Source organism: Sander lucioperca, chromosome 10, assembly GCF_008315115.2.
Source record: "Sander lucioperca isolate FBNREF2018 chromosome 10, SLUC_FBN_1.2, whole genome shotgun sequence".
In the NCBI taxonomy this organism is placed as follows: Eukaryota; Metazoa; Chordata; class Actinopteri; order Perciformes; family Percidae; genus Sander; species Sander lucioperca.
Window position 1 is genome coordinate 35,903,588 of NC_050182.1, and position 23,756 is coordinate 35,927,343.

General features: G+C 42.4%; 1 protein-coding gene across 2 annotated transcripts in view; it reads left to right on the plus strand.

Moving 5' to 3' along the window:
• Positions 1–6,658, plus strand: part of znf407 (zinc finger protein 407) — a 155,316-nt gene extending 148,658 nt beyond the window's left edge. For both annotated transcript variants that reach the window (XM_031278310.2, XM_036006290.1), the window contains exon 10: positions 5,101–6,658. In XM_031278310.2, the coding sequence (XP_031134170.2) occupies positions 5,101–5,981 (881 nt within the window). In that variant the 3' untranslated portion in view covers positions 5,982–6,658. The remainder of the gene's footprint in view (positions 1–5,100) is intronic.
• The last annotated feature ends 17,098 nt before the right edge of the window (positions 6,659–23,756 follow it).

Sequence of the window (23,756 nt, forward strand, 5' to 3'; positions counted from 1 at the left end):
TTACTGTAAGGTCTCTTCAGGATGATCTCTTTCACGTGAATTGTTGTGTACCTCTATCCTTGCGAGAACCAATTAGGATGTAGGGTGTGGTACATGTGGGTTGAGGTGAGGGTTGAATTTCGGTCGCGGGATTACAACCAGTGCCACGTCCTCACAAGTATAGCAAGAATAGCATGTAGGCGTGTGTGCACCGCTCGCCTGATTACACGTGCATGTGCAAGTGAGCTTACATTTGCAGCGAGCTGACCTGTGTTACAGCGAGTGTAATTGATTGTGTGTGTGCTGGTGTCTCGGTGTTAAGGTTAATTTCTCTAACTGCTGGTAAGTGCTGTCTGACCGCTCCCCTGGCGGCCTCTCTGAGCTGAAGTAATGCCATTTAGAGGCCCCGGGCCCCCACCGCTGGCCAGCCCATTGATCCGCTGATCAATAATTGCATCTGTACACCGTACACTGAGCAGGGAGGCTCCCTCACTGACCTGACGCTCACACACCGACTGGTGTAAGCCACGCAGTCACGCCACACACATGGTTACGTAAGGGTCCTTAAAGATGTTCCAGAGGAGTCTCCAACTAAATCAGGTTTAGTTTAATTTCAGTATTATTTCATTCATTATGAGTTATCCCATTTGGAGAACAGATTCACTCTCATCACATTATATCGCTATACAGTGCAGATAGCTGTGTTCTCCCAGGATTTCTTCTCTGATAAAGATCCAATACAACACAATCAAGCAAGAGTATCAAAAAGAATCAGTGCATGGTACTTTTAACAATTTCAACTCTTCTACTGCTGTTTTTCAGCAATGCTCGCCAATAATAATAATCAGGTCTATTTCTGTGGAACTCACTTTTGGACCTGTTGGACTGTTTCTATGCCATAATTCTTAGCAACCTGGTCTGATCTTGAAAATCACCGCACTTCCCAATGGTGCAAAGAAAAGCTATGCTTAGCCTTTGACATTAGATTTATCGCGAAATGTAGAATGCAACTACTAAGATTTTGCTCTTTATTCTCTGTCATTTGTCCTCCTGTTTATAGACGCATATGTCTCTGTCCCTTCCACTCATCTCACTCTCCTTTTTTTCCCCTCTGACTCTTTGTCTCTGGCGTCTTCAGTTCTCACATAAACCATCTAAAAAATGGTATACATACACATATACCATGAGCTTCGTACAAGTTTATTATTAGTCACTGATTCAGATTTACTCGAAGACTTTTCTTGAGACATTCCTGTCATCTGGAAATCAAAATGACATCACTGCATCCTTCTCTTCCTTCTGTTGTTTTATTCCTCTCAGGGAGCCTCCATCTTGTTGCAGATCACAGCCAATAAAGCAGCCTGCCTCTCTCTCTCTCTCTCTCTCTCTCTCTCTCTCTCTCTCTCTCTCTCTCTCTCTCTCTCTCTCTCTCTCTCTCTCTCTCTCTCTCTCTCTCTCTCTCTCTCTCTCTCTCTCTCTCTCTCTCTCTCTCCTACTTCCTGTTAAAGGAATCAGTCAGTCAGAACACTCAAAACACATATTAAACAGGCATCAGCCTCTCGCCGGGGCCAAATCACGCTGTTCAAATGTTGTTCTTCCACCGGGAGCGCAGGACAACTGAAGAGATGGGATCTGCAACATTAACTTGATTCACTGCTGCGGCGACTGAGTGACACTCCATAAACCTCAGCGGGCCGCCGCTGGGTCCCGCCGACAGCACCCCATGGCTAATGTGACACACAGTAGCAACGCGTAGCCTTACCACCCCCACAGCACTACACACACTCTTGCACACACACATATATATTTAAGCAATCAGACAGAAGGGCTGACATATACATACAAATATGTATAGTAGCACATACTCTGTGTGTGTGTGTGTGTGTGTGTGTGTGTGTGTGTGTGTGTGTGTGTGTGTGTGTATGTATGTGTATATATATATATATATATATATATATATATATATATATATATATATATATATATATATATAAACAGGTTTTATGGTAATGCAGCAGAATCTGCACAACCATTGAGTTATTGTCCTCTCCAGCCGACCTCTCAGCTCGCAGCGTTTTGGCATAGGCAGTTAGCATGGGCCCTGTAGCTCTGTGTAAATAGGTAACCTCTGCTGCTCAAGATGCCAACTTTCTCTGGCTGTCCTCGACAGTGCTGACTCGCTCCACACACTAACTACTGTGCCTGTCACTTGAGATACAAATAGTAGAGTCCGAATTGATATTTACCACACAGACTTGCCCGTGTATTGCAGCGTCACAGTGAGTTTTTTGTTACTTTGCCTTTTTTAACAAATGCACTTTGTTATCTTATACTACCTGTACAAGGAGAGAGAGATATGCAGTAGATGTGTAGAGACAGATAGAGGCTCATAACGTGAGAGAAGAGGCAGGCTCTTAACAAGGCCCTGGTCTGATTGCCCCGTTTTCTTTTACACTAAAAGGAAAAAATCTTCTGAATGGAAGTAAGTGAGTGAGTGAAAACAGCTTTATCTTTAGAAAGCCACCCTGTCCATATACACTTAAAAGACTACACTCTCTCTTGACTCTTTCAATATCAGTTATTATTCTGTGACATCTGGCAACGTCTGGTTTGTAAATTCTCTATCATTTGTTAGGCCCATTATGATTCAACAGCAAGAAACCCTGGCTAACTCTTCTACTTTTCTGCAGTCTTTGTGAAAAGAGATCTTGAAATGGCTGTCTTTTGTCCAGTGTTATTTCTTTTTTAGCTACTCCCTAAAATAAACCTTGCGGTTGTAGACAGGTGAGGGTGTATGTGTGCACGCCATTAAGATAACAAGTTCTCATCTTCTCACTTTTAATATTATTTGTTTTGGGCATTTTCTGCCTTTATTTTGACAGGACAGCTGAAGACATGAAAGGGGAGAGAGAGGGGGAATGACATGCAGCAAAGGGCCGCAGGTCGGAGTCGAACCCCGGGCCCGCTGTGTTGAGGAGTAAACGTCTATATGGGCGCCCGCTCCACCAACTGAGCTATCCGGGCGCTCATCTTCTCACTTTTAGGATAATGCCAGTTTTTCATGATTTATGATACTGTATGCTAAAGTGTGAACATTTGCACAGGACAGATTGGCATAGGAAAAGTTCAGTCAATATTTGTGAACATCAGCTAGACTCTCTCTCAAAGACAGAAACCAGAGAAACTTGTAATGTCATTTATATGCTTTAATGTTCACAAAACACAAGTTATCCTTCATGCTGTCTGTTTGAATAGACCTGTATTCATCGTCTGTCTGAAACGCTCTGGATTAGCACCTGTCTCTTTAAGCCCCCCTCAACGAAAAAAACCCAGTCTGCTCTAATTGGTCAGTGTTTCTGGTTCTTCCGCAGCTGTGCTCTCTCCACTGACTTTTGCGCGCAGAGTGATGCGTTTTACGTCACCACTGAGAAAGGGCAACATTCAACTTTGAAGAAGAGGACAAAAATTACCAGATAATTACCTCTTCTGAAGAGTCCTCCATGTCCTCCTTGAGCTACTGGCAGCTGCGTTGAGGAAGGGTGGAGGTGCGATCACGGAAGGCTTGCGTCATGTGGATGCACCAACAGTGTTGTTGTCATTACTTAGAATTCCTCATAGGGGAGACAGAAACTACGCGTTATAGCTTTTAAATGCTCTAAAATTGAGTTCTTTGCTGAACCTGAGAGCTACGTTTAACTCTTTGAACAATGGATGTGTTCCTTGACACTAGCATCTGCAATTTCTGTCTGTCCAGGTCTTAATTGTTCACTCTGATGTTGGACACACACTAACACATAAAGTGCTGTTTCCTCCAGCGCTCCATGTACAAGCTTGTCCATTTTGAGAGTGTATCTGCACTGGACTAGTAAAATATGTTGTCATCTAAGGACAAGTGGTCACTGCCTACTTAGTCTATATCGACGGCGTTTCATTTACGGGATTGTTGAAATCTTAACACATCTCTGTGCCTGTTTACACTGGAGGAGGACAGGGCACAGTTGGGTCAGAGACTGTTTTCCGCACAACTCTGAGTTTTTGATCACATTGTCAACCTTGTGAGAGCAGGACATTAAATGTCAGGGGGAGATAGGAATATCAATGATTGATGAGCTTGTTTCTGTATGTACTGCAAGAACTGTGATCTCATCGCTACCCTGGGGGGTAGACCTTGTGCCTTCAAAATGTCAACTTCTCAGGAAATGAGCTAACAGCAACAAAAGTTATTTTATTTCCCCAAAAAGTTGATGTTTTGAAGAGAAGTTTTGATATTTTAGGAGATTCCTGGGCCTAAAGTGTTATAGAATCTGCAAATTTACAAGTGCAAACATTCTGGTCAGACTAAAACATTGCAGTGTAGTCTTCCCGTGATAATAATGTGTGTGAGCTTCCAGTATTTGTACAATAAGTTCATTTGTGCTCAGAAGCCGAGGCGTGAACAGAGTCCCCTCTTCACTGTCTCAAATTCCCATTTTTTGCATAGATTAGCCTACAAGTGTCTGAGCCAGGCACTGTTTAAACAATGGCATTTCTAACACTGTTCCTATCACCTTGGAAACGCCATGGCAACCTGTGATCTGAGAGGGCACAGTGTGGCTCAATTAGCACCAGCCGCATCTCACGTCAAGTCTTCCGCCAGCCTAATATCTCCATATTCTGTCTCCTTTCATGCATTAAGTGACACAAATATGTGAAGTGTTACATCACCTTTTATATCAACTTCCGCATAGGTTTTTCCCTTTTTCTCACAGTGGTGGATGCATAGACAAAGTAAGTTCCAAAGGTTGTGGTTACCAAGAACATTAAGAGAGTGGATAAATATGAATGGCCATGTGTGGTGCAGTAATTGCCATGCCTATTTTTTGTCTTTTGCACATGATCTTGACCATATTGCCGCTAAATTATTTTCCTTTTTATAATATGTTTTGACAACACATCCATTACATTTTTTTGTCTTAGCTCCTATTGTTGTTATAGCATATGCCATGATCAAAGGAAAATGTAAAGTGCTTTAAGACCTTTCTACTCAGTTTTGGATTCATTTTAGCATTCTAGGAATTGAATAAAAGTATCAGTTAAAAAATATAAGAAATGTAACGTGAAATGTGTCTCTGTGTTCCCCAGGTATCGTGTCCAAGTCTTTCGAGTGTCGTCTGAAGGGTCAGGGGGCTACGTTTGTGGAAACAGAAGCCATGGACTCCCCTGTGCACAATAATGGCTCATTGGAGGCATCTGGCCACAATGATTCTATCCAGCAGGTCATCATTATCCAGGGCTACGGCGACGGAGAGGTGACCATCGACCAGGCCCTGGAAGAGTCGGCTGCTGCCACCCTGCAGACGCTGGCCATGGCCGGCCAGGTGGCAGAGGTGCTCCACATCACAGAGGATGGACAAGTCATAGCCTCGGGCAGGGAAGTTGCATCCGCAGGGGCCCACCTGGCCGAAGGCAGCACCCAGTACGTGGTGCTGGAGTCGGGCGAGGCCAGGAAAGAGCTGCTACCCCTCGCTAGAGGAGGGGTAGCAGTGGCAGCCGCAGGACAAAGTCACATGGTTTCGGAGTCGTCCACAGCTCTGGATGCTCTGCTCAGCGCTGTCAGCGAAATGGGCCATCAGGAGGAAATGCAAGGGCAGACTGCCATCGCCCAAGAGGTCGTGAAACCTGAGATAGCCGAGGCTGCGCAGAGCGTAGCGCAGTCGGACGTCAAACAGGAACAGGAAGAGATGCAGGTCATCCAGGAGACCAGCCGCCAGGAGATGCAGGAGGTGCTGCAGCTCGCCGCGTCCCAGATGATGAAGGAAGGTCTAACCCAGGTTATTGTCAACGACGAGGGAACGCACTACATTGTGACAGAGCTGGACAACTGCACCTTACAGGTGGAGGGAAGCGTGTATGGAGAGGCCGGGGCAGGGGGCGGGGAGGGACAGCAGGCAGAGCATCAGGCTGGAGAAGAGATGGTGGTCTATCTGGATGGAACCCCTCATAATATAGTTCTGGAAGGGTAGAGGATAGAGAAATTAACTGAGAAGAGGTACAGTTGTCGTTTCATCAAATTTTTACTTGTTTAATTCTGTTAAAGCCTACTTTCTTTTTTTAATTTAATTTTTAATTTTTTTTTACATCACTTCTGTTTTTTATCTTCTCTTGGGCTACGCTAAACTCAGGTTACACATCATTTATTCAGAGGGACAGTGGAGGAAACCGGTTTGGTGCTAAGTGAGTTAACTTGCAATCCTCACAACCACCAGGACTACATTAACCACTTGATTAATGCCATGCAGCTTAAGGAAAGGAAAATATTTCCTCTTGGAATAGGTTTTTGAAAATGCATCTAATATTCTGAGAGTCATTCAAAGGAGAATGTGTATTCTGCTTTTTGTTTTCTTTATGATACCTTTGTTTAATATGACCTTAGGTTTAGTTTGCGATGTTAGAATTTTGACCATGACACAATGATTTATTAATTCTCTTTTTTTTTATTATTGTCTTCTTTCCATCCTTTGTAGGGATTAGTATATTACTAGTTGATGGATTTTTTTAAAAAAAACAAACAGATCTTACAGATGATTTACATGTAATAAAATAGAGTTGATAATTACATATTTCAGTTTTTTGACAACCCTAGCTCTAAAGACCATGAATGCCATTTCATTTCGGACAATAAAGATTGAGTCTAATTTTTAACAACCACATTCTTTTCTCAGGAGTATTTGCTGTCAATTGTCACGTCACGCTCACATCTCAGCGCCATCACAGCGCCATCATATAAGCAACATGCACATACATGCATCAGCTGCCGGCTCCCATCATGCTTGCTGATCACTAACACTGTCATTATCATCACCATTATCATTATCGTCATCATGATCACCATCATCCTAATCGTCATCCTCTCTTCTCTCCCCCCATCAGGTCCATTCTGTTCATTGCATACAACACACTCATCCTTCCCCCCCCCCCCCCTAGCAGTATTCAGCACTGGAGGGAGAATCAATATTCATTTAGGCCCCTACACAGGCCGCGTTTCTGATGGAGTGAGTGGGAGAGCAGTATGACGGCTGCAAACACAATGGCCAACCGCTGAAAGTAGAGAGACAAAGCACTCATACACACAGAGGGCATCAAAAGATCATCCCTTTAACACACATGCACACACACACACACCGTGCACACAGAGCCTGAAGGTGGGCTGAGAGAGAAAGTGTCGGAGGAGTGGGCAGCAAAAATGAGAGGATTACAGATGGATGTTGAGAGAGGTGAGGCCAGAGAGAAGTGAAAGAGCGGTGAAATCCACAACCACACAGAGAGAAGGGAGCCTGTAATTTCACATAGCATCTGTGTGCCTTTCAGTCTGTCTTCGGCTCCTGCTCTCAGCGCCATGTTGCATTTGTAAACTCCCAGTCTTTTTATGCTCTCTTTTTTTTTCATTCAGCAAAGATAGGCACATTTAACAGAGGTCACATTCGCTGTGTGAGCATCCATAAGTGCCTTTGAGCGGGAACCAAAGTTTTTTCACACCCACTGTGTGGTAAAAGATGCAACGATAACATTTAAATGCCTCACATTTTTAGAATGTACCACCATTGTCTGTTTTGAATTAAATAACTAAATTACCATATGTTATTTGGTGTGTGTGCGTGTGCGCTGTTTTTGTTCTCAATAGGAATGTCCGCCTGCGATCACTCATTATTCTACATGTCTGGCTGAGTGATTGTGTACTGTTGTGTGCATCTCCACCCTCCTCGTGTATGTCCCTAATCAGGGCTGGATGGCTCATTATTAACTGCAGCAGGCCACTCGTGTGACATGGAAGAGAGAGAAATTAGCAGCTGTCACCCAGTGATGAGTTCATTTCCTGACAGGCCTCTGCTTCGAAGAGTCCTGGTGCAGACGACCAGACGGCTGATGGAAACCTGCTGCTGATGCTTAATTGGAGAGCCGGAAAAGGGCAGGGGGGAGAAGGGGTGGGCTTGGATGGAGAGAGACGAGGGTAAAGAAGTGCGAACGAGGGTGGAAGTAACGCATTAAAGTATTAGGTAAAAGTTAGAATGTAACTATTGGAAGAAGAAAAAATCCACAGCAGTAATTTTACTTCTTTATCACCAGTAGGCTACTTTGTTGATATCATCATGTGTATTCTGGTACTTCAATTGCAGATTCGTTCTACAGACGTTCTACTATCATTCTATTTGTATGGGTTAATGCCTCTGCAGTGGTGGAATGTAACTAGGTAGCCTACATTTACTCAAGTACTGTACTTAAGTATTTGCATTTTATGTTACTTTATACTTCTACCACTACATTTGTCTGACAGCTTGGGGACGATTTACTGCACAATGAATACTTTTACTTTTCATACTTTCAAGTATATGTAGCTGATAATATATACATATTACATACTTTTACTTAAGTGAGGTTTTAAAAACAGGACTTTTACTTGTAATGGAGTATTTTCACAGTGTGGTATTAGTACTTTTACTTAAGTAATGGACCTGAGTATCACTGTGCTTCTGTACTTTTACTTTGAAGGCAGGATATTCACTGGTAATGTGGTATTATTGCATTGTGGCATTGCTACTTTAAGAATAGGCTGGGTGGGAGTGGAGCGTAGAGAACTCAGTATGTTGGGTGACACACACACACACACACACACACACACACATAAATGCATACTCTCATACATAGAAACAGTAACGTGCACCCTTTCCCGGGGGCAACTCTCATTACTCTCCTGGGGACAACTGAGAAAGACAGGAGTGGGGATGTGGGTCTCTCTATCTCTCTCTCTCTCTCTCTCTCTCTCTCTCTCTCTCTCTCTCTCTGTGTTTTCCTGAGTATGATAAATATAGCAATTCTATTTAGTCGCCAGCTATAGAAAACATATCAGCCTGGGGATCATTTTCTTAATGTCTCCGCTATTAGTTTTGGCTTCCCTTTGGCAGTATTAGCATGCCGGCTGATATGGTGTGTGTGTGTGTGTGTGTGTGTGTGTGTGTGTGTGTGTGTGTGTGTGTGTGTGTGTGTGTGTGTGTGTGTGTGTGTGTGTGTGTGTGTGTGTGTGCGTGCGTGTGTGTGTGTGTGTGTGCGTGCGTGCGTGCGCGTGTGTGTGAGAGAGAGAGACCCCCTCGGGCTCCAGGTACAATTCTATTAAACCTGACTTGTTTGTTTATTTCCTGTCTGTCTCCCTCTACATGTGCCCTGCTTGCTAGAGCCTTGAATCCTATGGTGTGTACATACATCCATGCCAACATCGATAGGCCACGTATAGTTGCATGTACAGTCGGAATCCAGTGTTTGTTTTTGTCATTTTTGTTGCTGTAAATCAATAGTTGTTTGAGGCAGAGGTGGAGTGCTGGGGAAGCCACGGTTCAGTCACGGTTCATCTCTTCCATGGGAGTTATTATGGGAAAAGGGGGAGGAGGCAAGGACGGGTATGTGGGTAGCCCTGCATGGCTCTTCTCCCTTTCTCTTACTTTTCCTATGTGGCTCTGCATTTGTGTCTTTGATCATGTTAATCCTTGCCTAGCGCCCACCCCCCCCCCGCTCTCCCTGCCATAGACTCACTGCCACACACACCTCAGCGCCTGACAGAAATTGACAGCCCACTCCATCCCACACATTACCCCCCCCCCACCCAAGCATTCTCCATTCCTAGCAGCTTACCCCCACCACAAAAAAGAACAAAATAAAACACCAGGCAGGCAGTCCCATTGACCGTCTGCAGCACTTCATTAAGGAGAAGCAGTGATTGAAAAGGGATCTGATTAGCTCTCTATGATGAGATAGCAACGTTTCAACCTTGAACCAGAAACAACTGTAAGTGCTTTTTAATTAGGCACACAACACTGAGGAAAGGCACTTCAAAACATAAAAAGGAGGGAGTGAAAGACAGACAGAGTATCTGCAGCAGAAGGGAAAGTAAATGATGAGGCAAAGAGTGGATCAGTGGGAGGCCTATTCCCTCTGCCCTTACAAGAGCATCACTTTTTCAACACCATGCACATCATGGAAGAGAAACTTGAAATTTAATTGAGCTGAAATGCCCTCAAAACAGTTCCAGTTTAGTTTCTTCTCCATTTAGATGTACAATATTTAAAATTATATGGACCTCTTGAGGGTAAGAAAGTGTTGTGCCTTGAATCTACTCTCTTGAATTAAACAATTTGACATCTTCAATTTTATATCAGTGGCCCTCACAAAGTCTGATTCACGTATATAGACTCTGAGAAATCGGCACGCTACCCTGCGCCAACATTCCACTCTGTTTAAATAGCAGATCTTCACTGTCAGCTTGCGATAACACCTTTCTACATAGCTGCTGCAGCCATCTGTTTCATGTCAGTCCTGTCATATAGGGGTTAAATCTGTTGGTATATTAATTTTATCAAAACAAACAGCATGACAGATGAAGAAAAAAATGGTATGATAGGTTTTCTTGATTCAGAAGATAAGATAAGGTGAAACTTTAATGTTTTACTTGGCACAAAGTTGGGTCACTCCGAGAGTAAATACTTACAGAATACAGCAAAGAGAAACTACCAACTTGTGCCAACACTGAAAATACTAATGCACCAAAATTAAGCTAAGACATCAGTAGTTAAATAAAACGGTAATCTCTGTTTCTTTCTGATATCCAATTAAAGAAACAGTGTGTAGGATTTGTAGCATCTAGCAGTGAGGTTGCAGTTTGCAACCAAGTGAAAAACCCTTCCCTTTCCAAGTGTGTAGAGAACCTAGTGTGGCCTTTAGCCAGGTAAAAAGGCCCTCTGTAGAGCCATTTTTGGTTTGTCTGTTCTGGATACTGTAAAAACACGGTGGTGCAACAAAGCAGTCTCCGTGGAAGAGGACCTACTCTGTATGTATGTATGTAGGCTCATTCCAAGCTGACGAAAACACAACGGTTTTTAGTTTTGGGTGATTATACACCAACGAAAACATAATTATGAATGTTCTATTTCTGCCCAAAAAAAACTCCTAAATGCTACACACTGCTCCTTTAAATCAATTGCCATGGATATTTACCGCAACATAATTGTTAAAAGTTTGTCACCTAAAGTCAGTTGTTATGATTGTAAGATTATAGTGAACGTTATATGAGTGCAGGGTCATACATATAGCACTAATGCACAAATCAATATACAGCAAGAATAAATTACTTGGATTCTTTTGGCTTCTGTTAAAGAAAAGAAAATAACAAGGCTAAGAGTCGTCAGCCATGCTAGCAGCTCCGTGAGGCTTAGGCACAGCAGTGTTTTGAGCTAAATCATCATCATGCTAACATGCTCACAAAGACAATGCTAACATGTTCATGTATAGCAGATTTAATGTTTATCATGTTAACAATCTTAGTTTAGCACGTTTGCATGCTAACATTTGCTGAATAGCGCAAGTCTACATCTGATGCGGGTGGGAATCAAAAGTTAAGCAATTCTTTGGTTATAAACCAAAGTATTGGGCAACTTGACATTCTGACCATATGATGGCATCAGGTCAGAATTTAGAGATTACCAAAGTTATTGCAATCTATTTTAAGGGGGATGGGAATGGCTTTACCAATTTCCATGGTAATCCATCCAATAGTTGTTGAGACATTTCACTGAAAACCACAAATGTCAACCTCGTGGCACTCGAGAAAAAATGCAGAAGATCACCTAAGTTGTTAGGATTCATCCTCTGGGAACCATGAAAGTCTGTATACAATTTCAAAGTAATACCTCAAAGGTTGTAGAGATATTTGTTGGACCGATCGACCGATATTGGAGCCATTTTGCTATCATAGCTAAAAACAATAGAAACTAGAAGGACACTCGGAGAGCGTAGACCTCCGCCAAGACCATTCCCTATCTAGCGATGTTAATGAAAGTGAAAAATAATTTGTGTATCTGCCCCGTGACTTGGATCTGCTCCAACATTTAAAGAGTTCTTCCTTGGCCCATGATACACCCTTCCACAAAGTTTCATGAAAATTGGGCCAGTAATTTTACCATAATCCTGCTGACAGACAAACAAACCAACAAACCGAACTGAAAACATAACCTCCTTGTCAGAGGTGACCAGAGAGGAAAATATTGTTTTCTATTAACTAAAAAACAGTAGCAGTATATATCCCCTCTGTCCACCACTACCTCAACAAATATACCTGTTGTCTCTCCCATGTCTTGTCAAAATGACTATCCCACTAAAGATTTCCAAGTACATTCTGACTTTTTGTATTTTGATAGCAAAACAGATGGCTAACATTTTCTGACATGAAAGAACAACAAAAACCTGACCAATATTAATCCAGTCCTGAAAGGCTTGTTCCATTATTCTTGCAGATGTGCCTTTTTGACATTCACAAAGCTGATTGATTGACCGCAACTCGGCTGGTGGAAACCCAATTCATATGTTATTAATAATGCACCATTTCAAAAGGTTGTTGAAAATGTGTTTGTCAGTTGGAAGGAAACAAGGCTGTTGGTGTTCTTTACTAATTTAACACAGAGAGGCCCCATCCTGTGGCTTCAACTACCTACTGTACATACTGACACTGCTCTAACTTTGAGATAGAGATTTTCTTAGCTTTACTAACTGCCTGATGTTTCACCAACAGTAACAGGTAAAACACTTTTCTTAGGATGGATGTTTCAGCATTCAGATGAAAAAAAGATCTCACAGCCTGCTCTTGCGACACAACTCTGTTTTCATTTATTACACTTACATTCCAGTCCAGTTGGACTCTCGTCAGTGCGTGACATGTTTACAAATGGGCCTATGTGTGTTTGAATCATCGCTATTCAAATGATGTGACTAAAATGAGAATGTCAAATATCTCTGTGCATGAGCAAAGTTTGATTTTGCAGCAGGCTTTTCTCTTAGTCACCCCCCTCGTGTCTATAACTTTGGTTTTTCTGTCTCCTGCTTCTTTCACCTAATGTACGAGGAAGTCAGGCCTCAACTCGCAGGGTGATCCCATTTGCTGGATTGAGTTTTAGTGTCACCGATATTGAATTAGATGTGATAGTACTCGTGACAGTGCCACTGGAGAAGTGCAGTCACAAATTTATGGTGCTGCCAATGGGAGGTGTCTGTGTCATTCAACAGGACTCATATTATTGGCTAATTCCCTCATCCCTGGTGATCTGGTTGGCATTTCAGCCCTCTAAAAAACCCTTACATGGGAGTTAGCCTTTGAGTATAATGTCCTCAGAGAAGAGGAATATGCCATTTACGAAGATTTATTCCCAAACTGATCTTAAACATATCTGAGCTTGTTATAATTTCTCTGATTTTCTCATAGCAGGGTATTTCAAAGCAGGACATAATTGCGGTGTGCTTCCTTACCAGCCACCCTGACCGTCTGCCTTTTAACCATCTTGCATGGTGAATTGAGCCCCGCATTTGTGAAGTGTAGCCCTGGGAGTCCCCTAGTGGCCCCTGCCTTGCTGTAACAAGCGTGGGGGGGCCCTGTGGTAAGTGCTCTCTGGGGACCCCAGCTCTGATCTGTCCGTCCCCGGGGCCCTGTTAATTCCTGCTCCGTTCACAAAGCCTCGCCACTCTCCACTGCTCTCCTCCTCTTCTTCATCCACCCATCATACTCTCTGGCTCTCTCTCTCTCTCTCTCTCTGTTCCTAATGTAGAAGGTGTGCTGTCAACAGGGAACTCGGCCAGTCTCATTAAAAAGCTGGTGGCGGTTGTGACGGTAACAGAGATGTGCAGATCAGTGGCAGTGTAGTGTCGTGTATGGAGAAACAGTCCATTCACCAAACCCTGCCCAGTATCCATAGGAATTCAGTCCATAGTGGGCGATTCTGCACCTCGCCATTACATCCAGCATTCAGTGCCAACACAGGAAGTAGTGTGCCCAATGTGTGAAGTTTGGGGTGGTGGATGGGCATGCAGCGTGTCTAATACAGAGACTGAAGTTTTTCACGTTTTTTATTATTTCCCTCACCTTTTCCATGTGTTTTAGTTGCCTACCCCTAACATAACTTAGCCATATATCATTTGCCATGACCATAATCTTTCCCATACTGTAGTTGCCACCAGCCCTATTGTAGAAAGCGACTACGTTAAACATATTGCCAATAGATGTAGAAAAAAAAAACATTGCAATTGAACATTATCTGGGGTTTTGTCTTCCATGTGGCAGACTAATGTTGCATAAATGTTGCAGCTGTCCACAGCAGCTACCTGCACCATTTTCTGTGATCTGTATCAAAATATCTTTTCTCTATCAGATCAGCTCTAACTGACAGTTAGCAGTGAAAAGCAATTAGAGAAAAGAGACAGGAATGACATGTGACAAAGGTTTAAAGCCAGAATCAAACCCAGCGTGCTGCAATTATAAGTACATTAGTCAAGTGAGCCACCGGGATACCCCGTCAGCTTTTCCATGCTGCTTTAATATGAATGTTCCATAACAGCACAGTGTAAAAGTTTTGGGCTGTGAAGTTTGACAGAATTTGGATCCTTCCCCCGTGCCAGAGTGTTCGTGAACAAAACACTGGTATCCAAGGGCATCCTCCAAATGATCTTTCAACCATTACCTTTCTGCAAGCTTTTCTAACTGCCCTCTGCCCCTTCCTTCCTTCCCCTCCCTTTCTCCCTCCAGTCCCCCCACCCCTGCCCAGTGAGAGGCCGAGCATGGGGTGGGGGGTCGAGGGGAGGTGGGGGGGAGGCGTGTACATGGGGGGAGGAGAAAGGAGGAGGCGCCCAGATCATGCCGGGCGACTCCACAGGAGTGATAAGAGCGAATAAGCTGTCAGCGTGGGCGTCGGATGGGCCTTATTGTTCATATTTAGATGGAGGAACAATGGCGGGGTGTCAGGCGCCTATAGTTCATAATCTGCTGATGCTGACCAAGTGTCAGTGTGATCCATGAGCACCGAGGCTCTTGAATCCTTTAAGCAATCCCCCGTAGGAATGTCATGGGGGAGAGTACAAATGGGACAGCATCTGCCGGACTATAGATAGATAGGTATAGCAGAAGGGGAGGGAGGAGAGGGAATGGAAGGAGGGCGAGGAGAAAAAGAAAGGATAGAAAAAAAAAAAAGAAGTAGAGAGAAGGACAGTGAGACAAATCCAGAGCAGACAAAATACAAGTCATGAAAGGGAATTTGCCAAAAGAACGATGGAGCAAAATTTCCCCCAAAAGTGAAAGCTGCTAATTGTGAGCAAGTGTGGAGGAAATGGATGAAAGCACCTGTGAGGAGAGAGCGATAGATAGATGGATGGATGGGGGATTAAAACGAGGAGGCAGGAGGGAGAAGGAGCAGGGGAGAGGGGAGGGGGGGGAGTTGATTGTTAGCAGGCCTTTAGCTGTGTGAGCTCCCACCTGCAGCACCATGGGCGTCAGATTAGAAGGGGGCCCTGAGAGCTCCTTCCCCCACAATGAAGGCTTGATTCTGGGCAGAGAGATGCCCCCAAGGCGCCAGGCACACCCTGGAGCCGCCACAGCCTATCAGCCGCTTTTCTATACTCATCTTGATCGAAATACAACTGTGCTGCCCTCGCACCGCTTCAGCTGTGACAGATGACAATTAATGGTGATTCTTTGATGGAGATTTTGAACAGATCGTATCAAGCTTGAGCGTGTGTGTGTGTGTTTGTGTTTGTGACACTTTGAAGAATTGTAAAGAGGCACGCAAAAGCTGCCTGCACACACACATGCACACACTCAAGTCACGTGGTTTGCTGGCGTTCTTAAATGTGTCACAATGAAAATGCCCCTCCAGGCATTATTCATTTACTGTCACAACTATTAGACATGGAAGGGGAGAAAAATAAGAGATGGTATCAGTAACGCATGAGCTACAGTAATTAGCCGTGTGTGTGTGTGTGTGTGTGTGTGTGTGTGTGTGTGTGTGTGTGAGAGAGAGAGAGAGAGATGCTGTGTTAATGTACAGCACACAAATGAATACCAGTATATTTCCACATCTGCTGAGGGCACTCATCAACAAGAGCTTTGTTAACTGGAATTGCTGTTTTTAGGGCCAATTCGCAGATTCTCTAAATTGTATATCATTTCCAATGACTCATAGTCGTACTATAAGCTATGCTAATGCCACCATTAGTTTATGAGCTGACATGAGATGTAATGGGAGCCTTGTCATGCCATGCTGATTCCTGCCAAGGCCCCAGAACTTCACTTTCTCTCCCGCCTTGTTCCTTGTGCCACTACCTTAGCGTCTCCTCTCGCTTGTGTGTGTGTGTGTGTGTGTGTGTGTTTGTTTGTCAGTCTTTAACCCAGCTTTAACATGTCGAGAAGCTGTGGGGTTATGTTAATACTTACTGTCATTAGTGGCTTGTTATTATCCACCACAAGAAATGTCATTGTCTTTATATTTTTTAGTGGCTATGTAATGTAATCGTATACTAATTTCAAATTGTGTTAAAGCTGTATTTTGTTTTGAATATAGCATGCTAGTATTTTATTTTTGCTGAAGTACAATCTCAGTCATAAAATATTTCAATTATAAAATCTCTTACTATACGAGTTTAGAAGATATTTGAATTACTGTCACGCACATAAGTTAAGTAACGTAACAAACATAATTATTTCAAACCACAATCAACAATTTTCCTAAACCTAACCAAGTAGTTTGGTTGCCTAAACCTAACCAAACTACGACACTTTCACATCAGTAACTATGTGTACTGCTACGGTTACATTTAGGTATGAGGATGAGTTGATCTGCTGCCACTGGTAGGGGCGCTGATTTAGAGAACGCTGCTGTGGGTCGTATTAGAAGGTAGGAACAAACAGCCTTTGTGGTCGTATGGGTTGGAGGACTTGTGACTATAACATGGCTATATTGTTGATTGATTGATTGATTGATTGATTGATTGATTGATTTTATTTGACCACTTAAATATATAAAAGAAAAATGAAACAGTACATGTGTTATACATTAAAAATACATAACTAGTCAGGGATGACACAATAAAGCCCAAAGACTTATTTCCGTTGTGGTCCCTATAAGGGAAGTGGGAGGGGACAAGTGGCAGCAAATCACACATACATACATTAAACAAATTCATCCATATTATACAGAAAAATTAACAATAAAAATAGACTATGATATGATAATGACTATGATTGGCACCTAAGCCATACTTTCAACCTCTGTTTAAAACTGCCTATGCTTCTGACTGTCTTGAGTGTACCAGGTAACCGGTTCCAAAGGGTAGTTCCAGCATAAAGAAAAGACTGTTTGCCCAGATTAGTGTTAAATCTGGGGGGTACAAAATCTGTTGTGCTACCCCTAGTGGAGTACCTGTGAACTTCGTTTACTCTATTAAAATAATTTCTAAAATATTTGGGAACGTCTCCATTAACAATTTTATGTACCATACCCAGCTGCATCTGAGACACTCGATCCTCAACGTTCAACCATCCCACCCTTTCAAAGTGGGAATATTTCAGATGAGTTCTTATGGGAAGGTCTAAAATAAGCCTTATTAATTTATTTTGAGATGTCTGAAGCCTATGTTTCAGGTTCCCTGTGACACCATTGTACCATGAGCCACACGCATAATCAAAATAAGGCTGAATTAAAGCTCCTGCCAGAATTAGCTTTGTTTTTTCATCCAAAAACTTTGATATTCTGGCCAAAAAGCGGACTCTCTGATTTACTTTGGTGATTACCTTTTGGGCCTGACCTACTCCAGATAAGTTGCAATCTAACATACATCCAAGGTAACTGATTGATTCCTTGGCAGTAATTACAATATCTCCAGCTAGGACCTTAAAACCTGAGGCTTTCTTTAACTTTATCTTTGTTCCAAACAATATAGACTCAGCTTTCCCTAAATGAAGTGATAATCTGTTATCAGCCATCCACATGCTAACATTTAGAAGTTCTGCGCTAAGTGTGCTTTCAATCATTTTTTTATCCTTGTGAGAAACAACCAGCGCAGAATCATCTACTGTTACAGTATGAGGAATTAGTGCTGTGGAAATGTACATGAAAAGTACAAATTAAAAGTTCTCTCTGTAGTTGAGGTAAATAAAGGAATTCACAGTAAGCAAGATAATTTACAATCGATAATTTAAATGATTTGAAATCTCAAGTTACTCAATAACATTAAATGTATTTAGTTGCTATTAGCTTGGTTGCAACAACCTAGATTTATATTCAGCCTTGGTCGTATATGACACCCACTCTCTTTATCTTTATTTTGCTTCCCCATTAGCTGCTAACAATGTAGCAGCTACTCTTCCTGGGGTCCACATAAAACAATCACATCTACATAAAAATACCATACAATTTTACATACATTTAAAACAAGACATAAAAAGAATATCATCGTGTACATGTTTTGTAAATTAGTGTCAAATAGAATGACATCACATTCCGACAATAACAGCCCATCATAGTTAGATTAACTAATGTTTTATTAATTTTTGAAGTGTTTTCTAAGTAGTCTTTTAAAACTGGCCTTACTCGGTACCTCCACTATCTCTCATATGACTACTGTAAAATAAAAAAAGTGGGGTACAGAAAGTACATATACGTAGTGACCCTAAACTCTGACATCTATAAAGCGTGGCAGGTTGCCATGATCCAGCCCTTGGTCTCTCCGGATCTCGTTACCCAGCATGCCCCAGGTTTATCCGCCTGTTCCCCTTGCACTGTGTTGGCCGAGGTCTGGGGCCTGCTCAGCGTCAAGCGCCGCCGCGCTGACGTCCAACACAAACACGCAGCAGTCAGGGTCCGGTTCAGTGGGTGACACTGCAGAGGCTTTCCCCTCATCGTTAAACGCCACTGACATTACTGAGAGCTTAGCCAGTCCTTCACCATGTTCCCAAAAGGCTGAGACTCGCCCTCAGTAATCAGTGGGTAGATCCCTTAACACAGACATGTACACACACACAAATGCACTTCCAAAGAAAAATGAGCTGGCACTCATTCATTTGCCTGAAACAGGACAACACGGACACTCAGTGACAGGAGACACCCTTGAATCACTTTCACCGTGCCACACACTCACCTGTTTGGAAGTTCATTAATCACAAAACTTTAGAGCAAAATCCAAATAAAAGCAGGAAAATGGATACTTTCATAGGCAACACTTGTTTGCAGACAAGTGTTAGAGCCGATATACAGCTGATATCAGTGTAACTTCACTTAAATTGTGCTACATTTATCCCGGAAGAATGAATAAAACAAGAACACCTACTCAGCGTGCACAAAAGCAGTCACTGTATTCTGAGAATTGAATACTGTGCCCCAAGTTAGAATAGGAAACAAGAGGTAATGGCTCATCTCCGACACCTAATACCATATTGCATGGCATGATCAAAGGAGTTTGTCCTATAAAAGCAAGCAAACAAAAGAGCAACTGTGACACTTAATGTACTGTACTGTACTGTATTCCAGGTTGCAGCCATATGAAACATGAAACTAAGATGACATCATGTATGTCAGTGATGAAATAATGATTTAGCTTGTTAAAATTGATGAGGATGAAAAACTTAAACATGTTTTCATAACCAATCCAATCTATATTCCCCACGTGATTAGCAGTACATTGTGATATGTGTTTCTGTACCAAACCTACGCTGACTTCCTTCCTCCACACTGTGCATACAGCGGATCCCTTGGGTGTTTAATGGCAACACATGTGAAATGTTATCCCACTTCTTAGAGGAGCATCTTGCCTCAGCAGAGGTGTGGCAGCTGCCTGTAGTGGTGGCCTCAGACATCACTGCAGGCGAGTGTGGGGGGGGCCCTTGAGAGCACCTAGTGGAAAAAACATTGAGCACAGCAGCTACAAGTATAGTACAGCTATAGTGCAACTACAGTACACCCACAGTACTGTACGTGGCAGTCTGGGAGTTAGCGTACTGCCTCAGGGTCGACTTAAGGGCTCTGAGTGCAGGCCAACTCATCATTTGCGTCACACTACATATCTGCTCTCGTAGTCAGGTCACACAACTGGCCAGGAGTACCGGTCGGGATTTGGGGACCCAGCAATATTTGCATCAGACCACAAATCCCTGGTTCCAACACTTGTTTTCTTTCTTCTTTCTCTTGTACAGCAACAGCAGACATCACAGTTTGCTGACTCTCCAGAGAAGGCACATTACTGTAAGACAACAAGTTGGTGAGAAAATAAATAAAGAGAGGACATTTTCATGAGTCTTTGTGAGATCCCATGTTAGTTAGTTTTCATGGGTTTGTATTTTTTCTACAGTGGCACCAAAAACAAAATCAATGGAAGCATTTTTAAAGCTCAAGTTCATCATTGAACATACAGTATATCATATTTATGTATATATATATATATATATATATATATATAAAATCATTTTTTAATACAGGACTGTCATTTTTTGTTACATGGTTTATCAATTTCAAATCAATCAGTTTTCTTGAGAATTTTCAGTTGATGAAGCTTGTTTCTGAAGGCGATGCTCTTTATTCAACAACAGTTTGCCAGGTATTTAGAATAACAAATATGCTTTCATAGATCAATCTGTTATAATTAAGTAGCATAATGGACATGCATTTACATAAAAATGTTGCAGCTTATTACTAACAGGTGAACCTGCAGTAGCATAATTGATACAGAAGTTAAGATGTGCACAGACTCTAAGCGAGGAAGAGACGTCACCTTCTGCAGCTGAAAAATCCCCGACCAACACAGCAACATTTGGACTAAATGACTAACTCCTCTCCTCTTCACACAACTCTCTTGCCAATTTAAAGGGAGAGCAGCTCGCGTCAATTATGGATGTGCACTATTGAAATCTTCATGTGATAGAGGGTAATAGTAGAGAACATGTTTTATTACTTAATTGAGTGGAGTTCCAGCAGGCCTTGTAAATGAGGAGTGACAGTAGGCGTTATCGCAGAGCGCCCTGGGTAATTATGTTCGCCTAAGTCTGGCTCGGAGGAGGTGAGAGTCTCGCAGTGGTTATAAACAGCAGAGTTAGGCAAACACACATGCACAGAAGCTGTTTTATTTCCAAGGCAAAGCGCTCGGTGCGTGTGCAGTGGGAAGAATGTCATTTGTTGCACTGAATGTTTATCAATTCAGACTTCCATCTCAAGGCCGACACTTGCTCAAACGGATTTGCACGCCACGATTAGCACATGTAACGACTTTGCAATCAAAAACAAAAACAAGCGCGTTTGAAGCACTCAGTCCTGGTGAGCGGTGCAATCATGTTCAGGGCAATTACACTGGTTTGTTGTTCTCTGCAGCCATGTTATGTACCTGTGGGATGCTGATTGACTCAACAATCTAATTAGGTTTCGTTATGTAGGATCCACAACATGTTACAATTGGCAGCGAGGCCAGTATGGTACACAGGGCAACAAGGTCAGATACTTTATAGGCATCACGCACAAGTGACCACCGTCTACATCATTGTGTCTTGTTGTTTTCTAACTGGAGACCTTTCAGTAACCTTGGGGAAACAGAAAGGTGCCTTCCACAGGGAAGGAAATGTTTTAAGACTGGCTCACATTTGTATGATGATGCTGCTGAATCACTCTTTCAGTAAATAGCATTTACCTACAGGCTGCCTTTTTATATAAAACACATTATTTTGTACTTACCGGCAAATATGTTCTCTCTAAAGACAATTCATGTAAACTATTAGATTTGCTGAAAAAAATATAGTAAAGTAAATCTTGATTCCTTGAATAATTGTTTATAAAATGGTTGGAAAATATTGAAAATTGCTCACTATGATTTATAAGAGCCAGTAGTCCAAAAACTAAAGATATACAGTTACAATATATAACAACAAAAAAAATCAATTTGCCACAATTTTGCGTGAAAAATGACTGAAAGTAATTAATTGATATATCAAAATAGCTGCAGCTCGTTTGTTGACCAACAAATCAAAGTAGTGAAATAAGAAACCTAAAGGCTAAAAACGCCATACATGTGACCACTTGCCACCGCAGAAAAACAAAAATCCCTTAAATTATCATTTCAAATCACACACCCACAAAAAAAAGATACAGATAGTTCCACATCATCTGCACGGCTGTGTTAAAAATTGCCCCTCCGTGATGTGAAATATTTGAGGAATAAGAAAGATAAAGACCTGGAAGATGAACAGGGTATGATGGAGAATCACAGATGTTATGGGGAGGGGAAGGCTGCGGCCGTGTCACACGTTATCTATGAAAATGGATAAAGCGAGAAGAACAGAGGATCAACACAGTGAGGGCAAAGTCTCCATAGACTAATTATTCCTGTGACAAAGTGGAAACTGTGCCACCATTGTCCTCGCTCCACCCAGTCACACACGTTAGCGCTAAACTAAAAAGGAAACTCTTTCTTCTCTGAAACAGATAATTTTTTTTTCTCTTTATAACTTTAAGGCGCGGCTCTGATTATTAAGGACGACGCATAGTGAAGACAATCTGCGGTGTCGCCCACCTTTGGAGCCCTCCTTAAGTGGCCTTAAATAAGATAATAAGGGCGATGGGCAGAAAAGAGAGGACTTTGTCTGCTGGCTTTAGTGCGATGGCCGTGTTAGCGGTGATATCTTTGAGGGGGGATAGTGTGCCAGTAATGAGACAGCATTGCCTTCCCTTGCCAGCCTAATTAATCCTACATTTTCATAGCGTATAATCACTGCCCACAGTGCAGCCGTCTACTGGCCAGAGAGGAGAGATGTCGGAGGAGTCTATCTGTTGCCCTATCTTTCTCTCTTCCTGCTCTATCTTTCCCTCTCCTCCTTCCTTCCCTGTGCAATTTATTACACTGGTATCCAGAGTGAAGTGAAACCTCCCAGTATGGACCTATCTGTCATCTCTACATTATCAGGAAAACACATTGCCTACCATATTGTGCTACAAGGGGCTCCGGCAAATTACTATTTTTATGGGACATGATAAAGGAAATGTTGCCTTATGTTCAAATATTTTACTGTCTTAGAGGAAATGGGAAGGATTGAGTGTTTTAGATTGCTGTGTTGTGATCTGTGTGTGTGTGTGTGTGTGTGTGTGTGTGTGTGTGTGTGTGTGGCAGCCAGTACGGTTACAGCTGATGGAAAATGCAATAGTTGGTTAGCAATAAAGTTTTGAAATGTAATACGCTGCCAAATGATTGAATAACTATCATACTGATAAAATAATCACCTTAACATATTACTCTAATTGTGAGACTAGGTAAAAAGATAAAAACATTCCGCAATGTTTAAAAAATTTGACAAATGGAGGGCCCATTAATATATTCTGGCATCTTATTTTCTCTATCTGGCCTCCTTGTAATTCCATACAATAAAAAAAACTCAATATATAAACTCTTGTTTAAGTTAAAAGTCTTGTGGGAGCTCAAAATCTGTGTTAGAAATGTACTCTACTGAAGCCACTTAAAGCATCTATGTATATGCACACTTCATAGACAGCAGTATGTGACAGAGATTGTTTTTATTTCTGCAACAGCCCCTGGACTGGAAATGCATGGAGGACTGCAGTGTCTCACTGCTCGGCGGCATTGAAGCCATGTTGCAGAACGATCCCTGAGATGATAAAGAGAGGAAAGTGAAAAGTCACATCCTGTCACATCTCATGATCTCCCGGCTGAAATGTGAGGCCTGCGGGGCCTTGAGGGTGACATCCTCCATATACCAACACACCACAACGCACTGAATGAAGGAGGTGGAGAAACTGAGGGGGTGGATTGTATAAAGGGGAGACAGAGGAGAGGGGTGGAGCATATGGACGAAAACAGAGTGGAGGATTTAATGGTAAATAAGCCTGTGTGGAAGCAACTCATCCTGTCCCTCCCCATCTCTCTGAAATCCTACTTCCCTCTCTCTCTCCCTC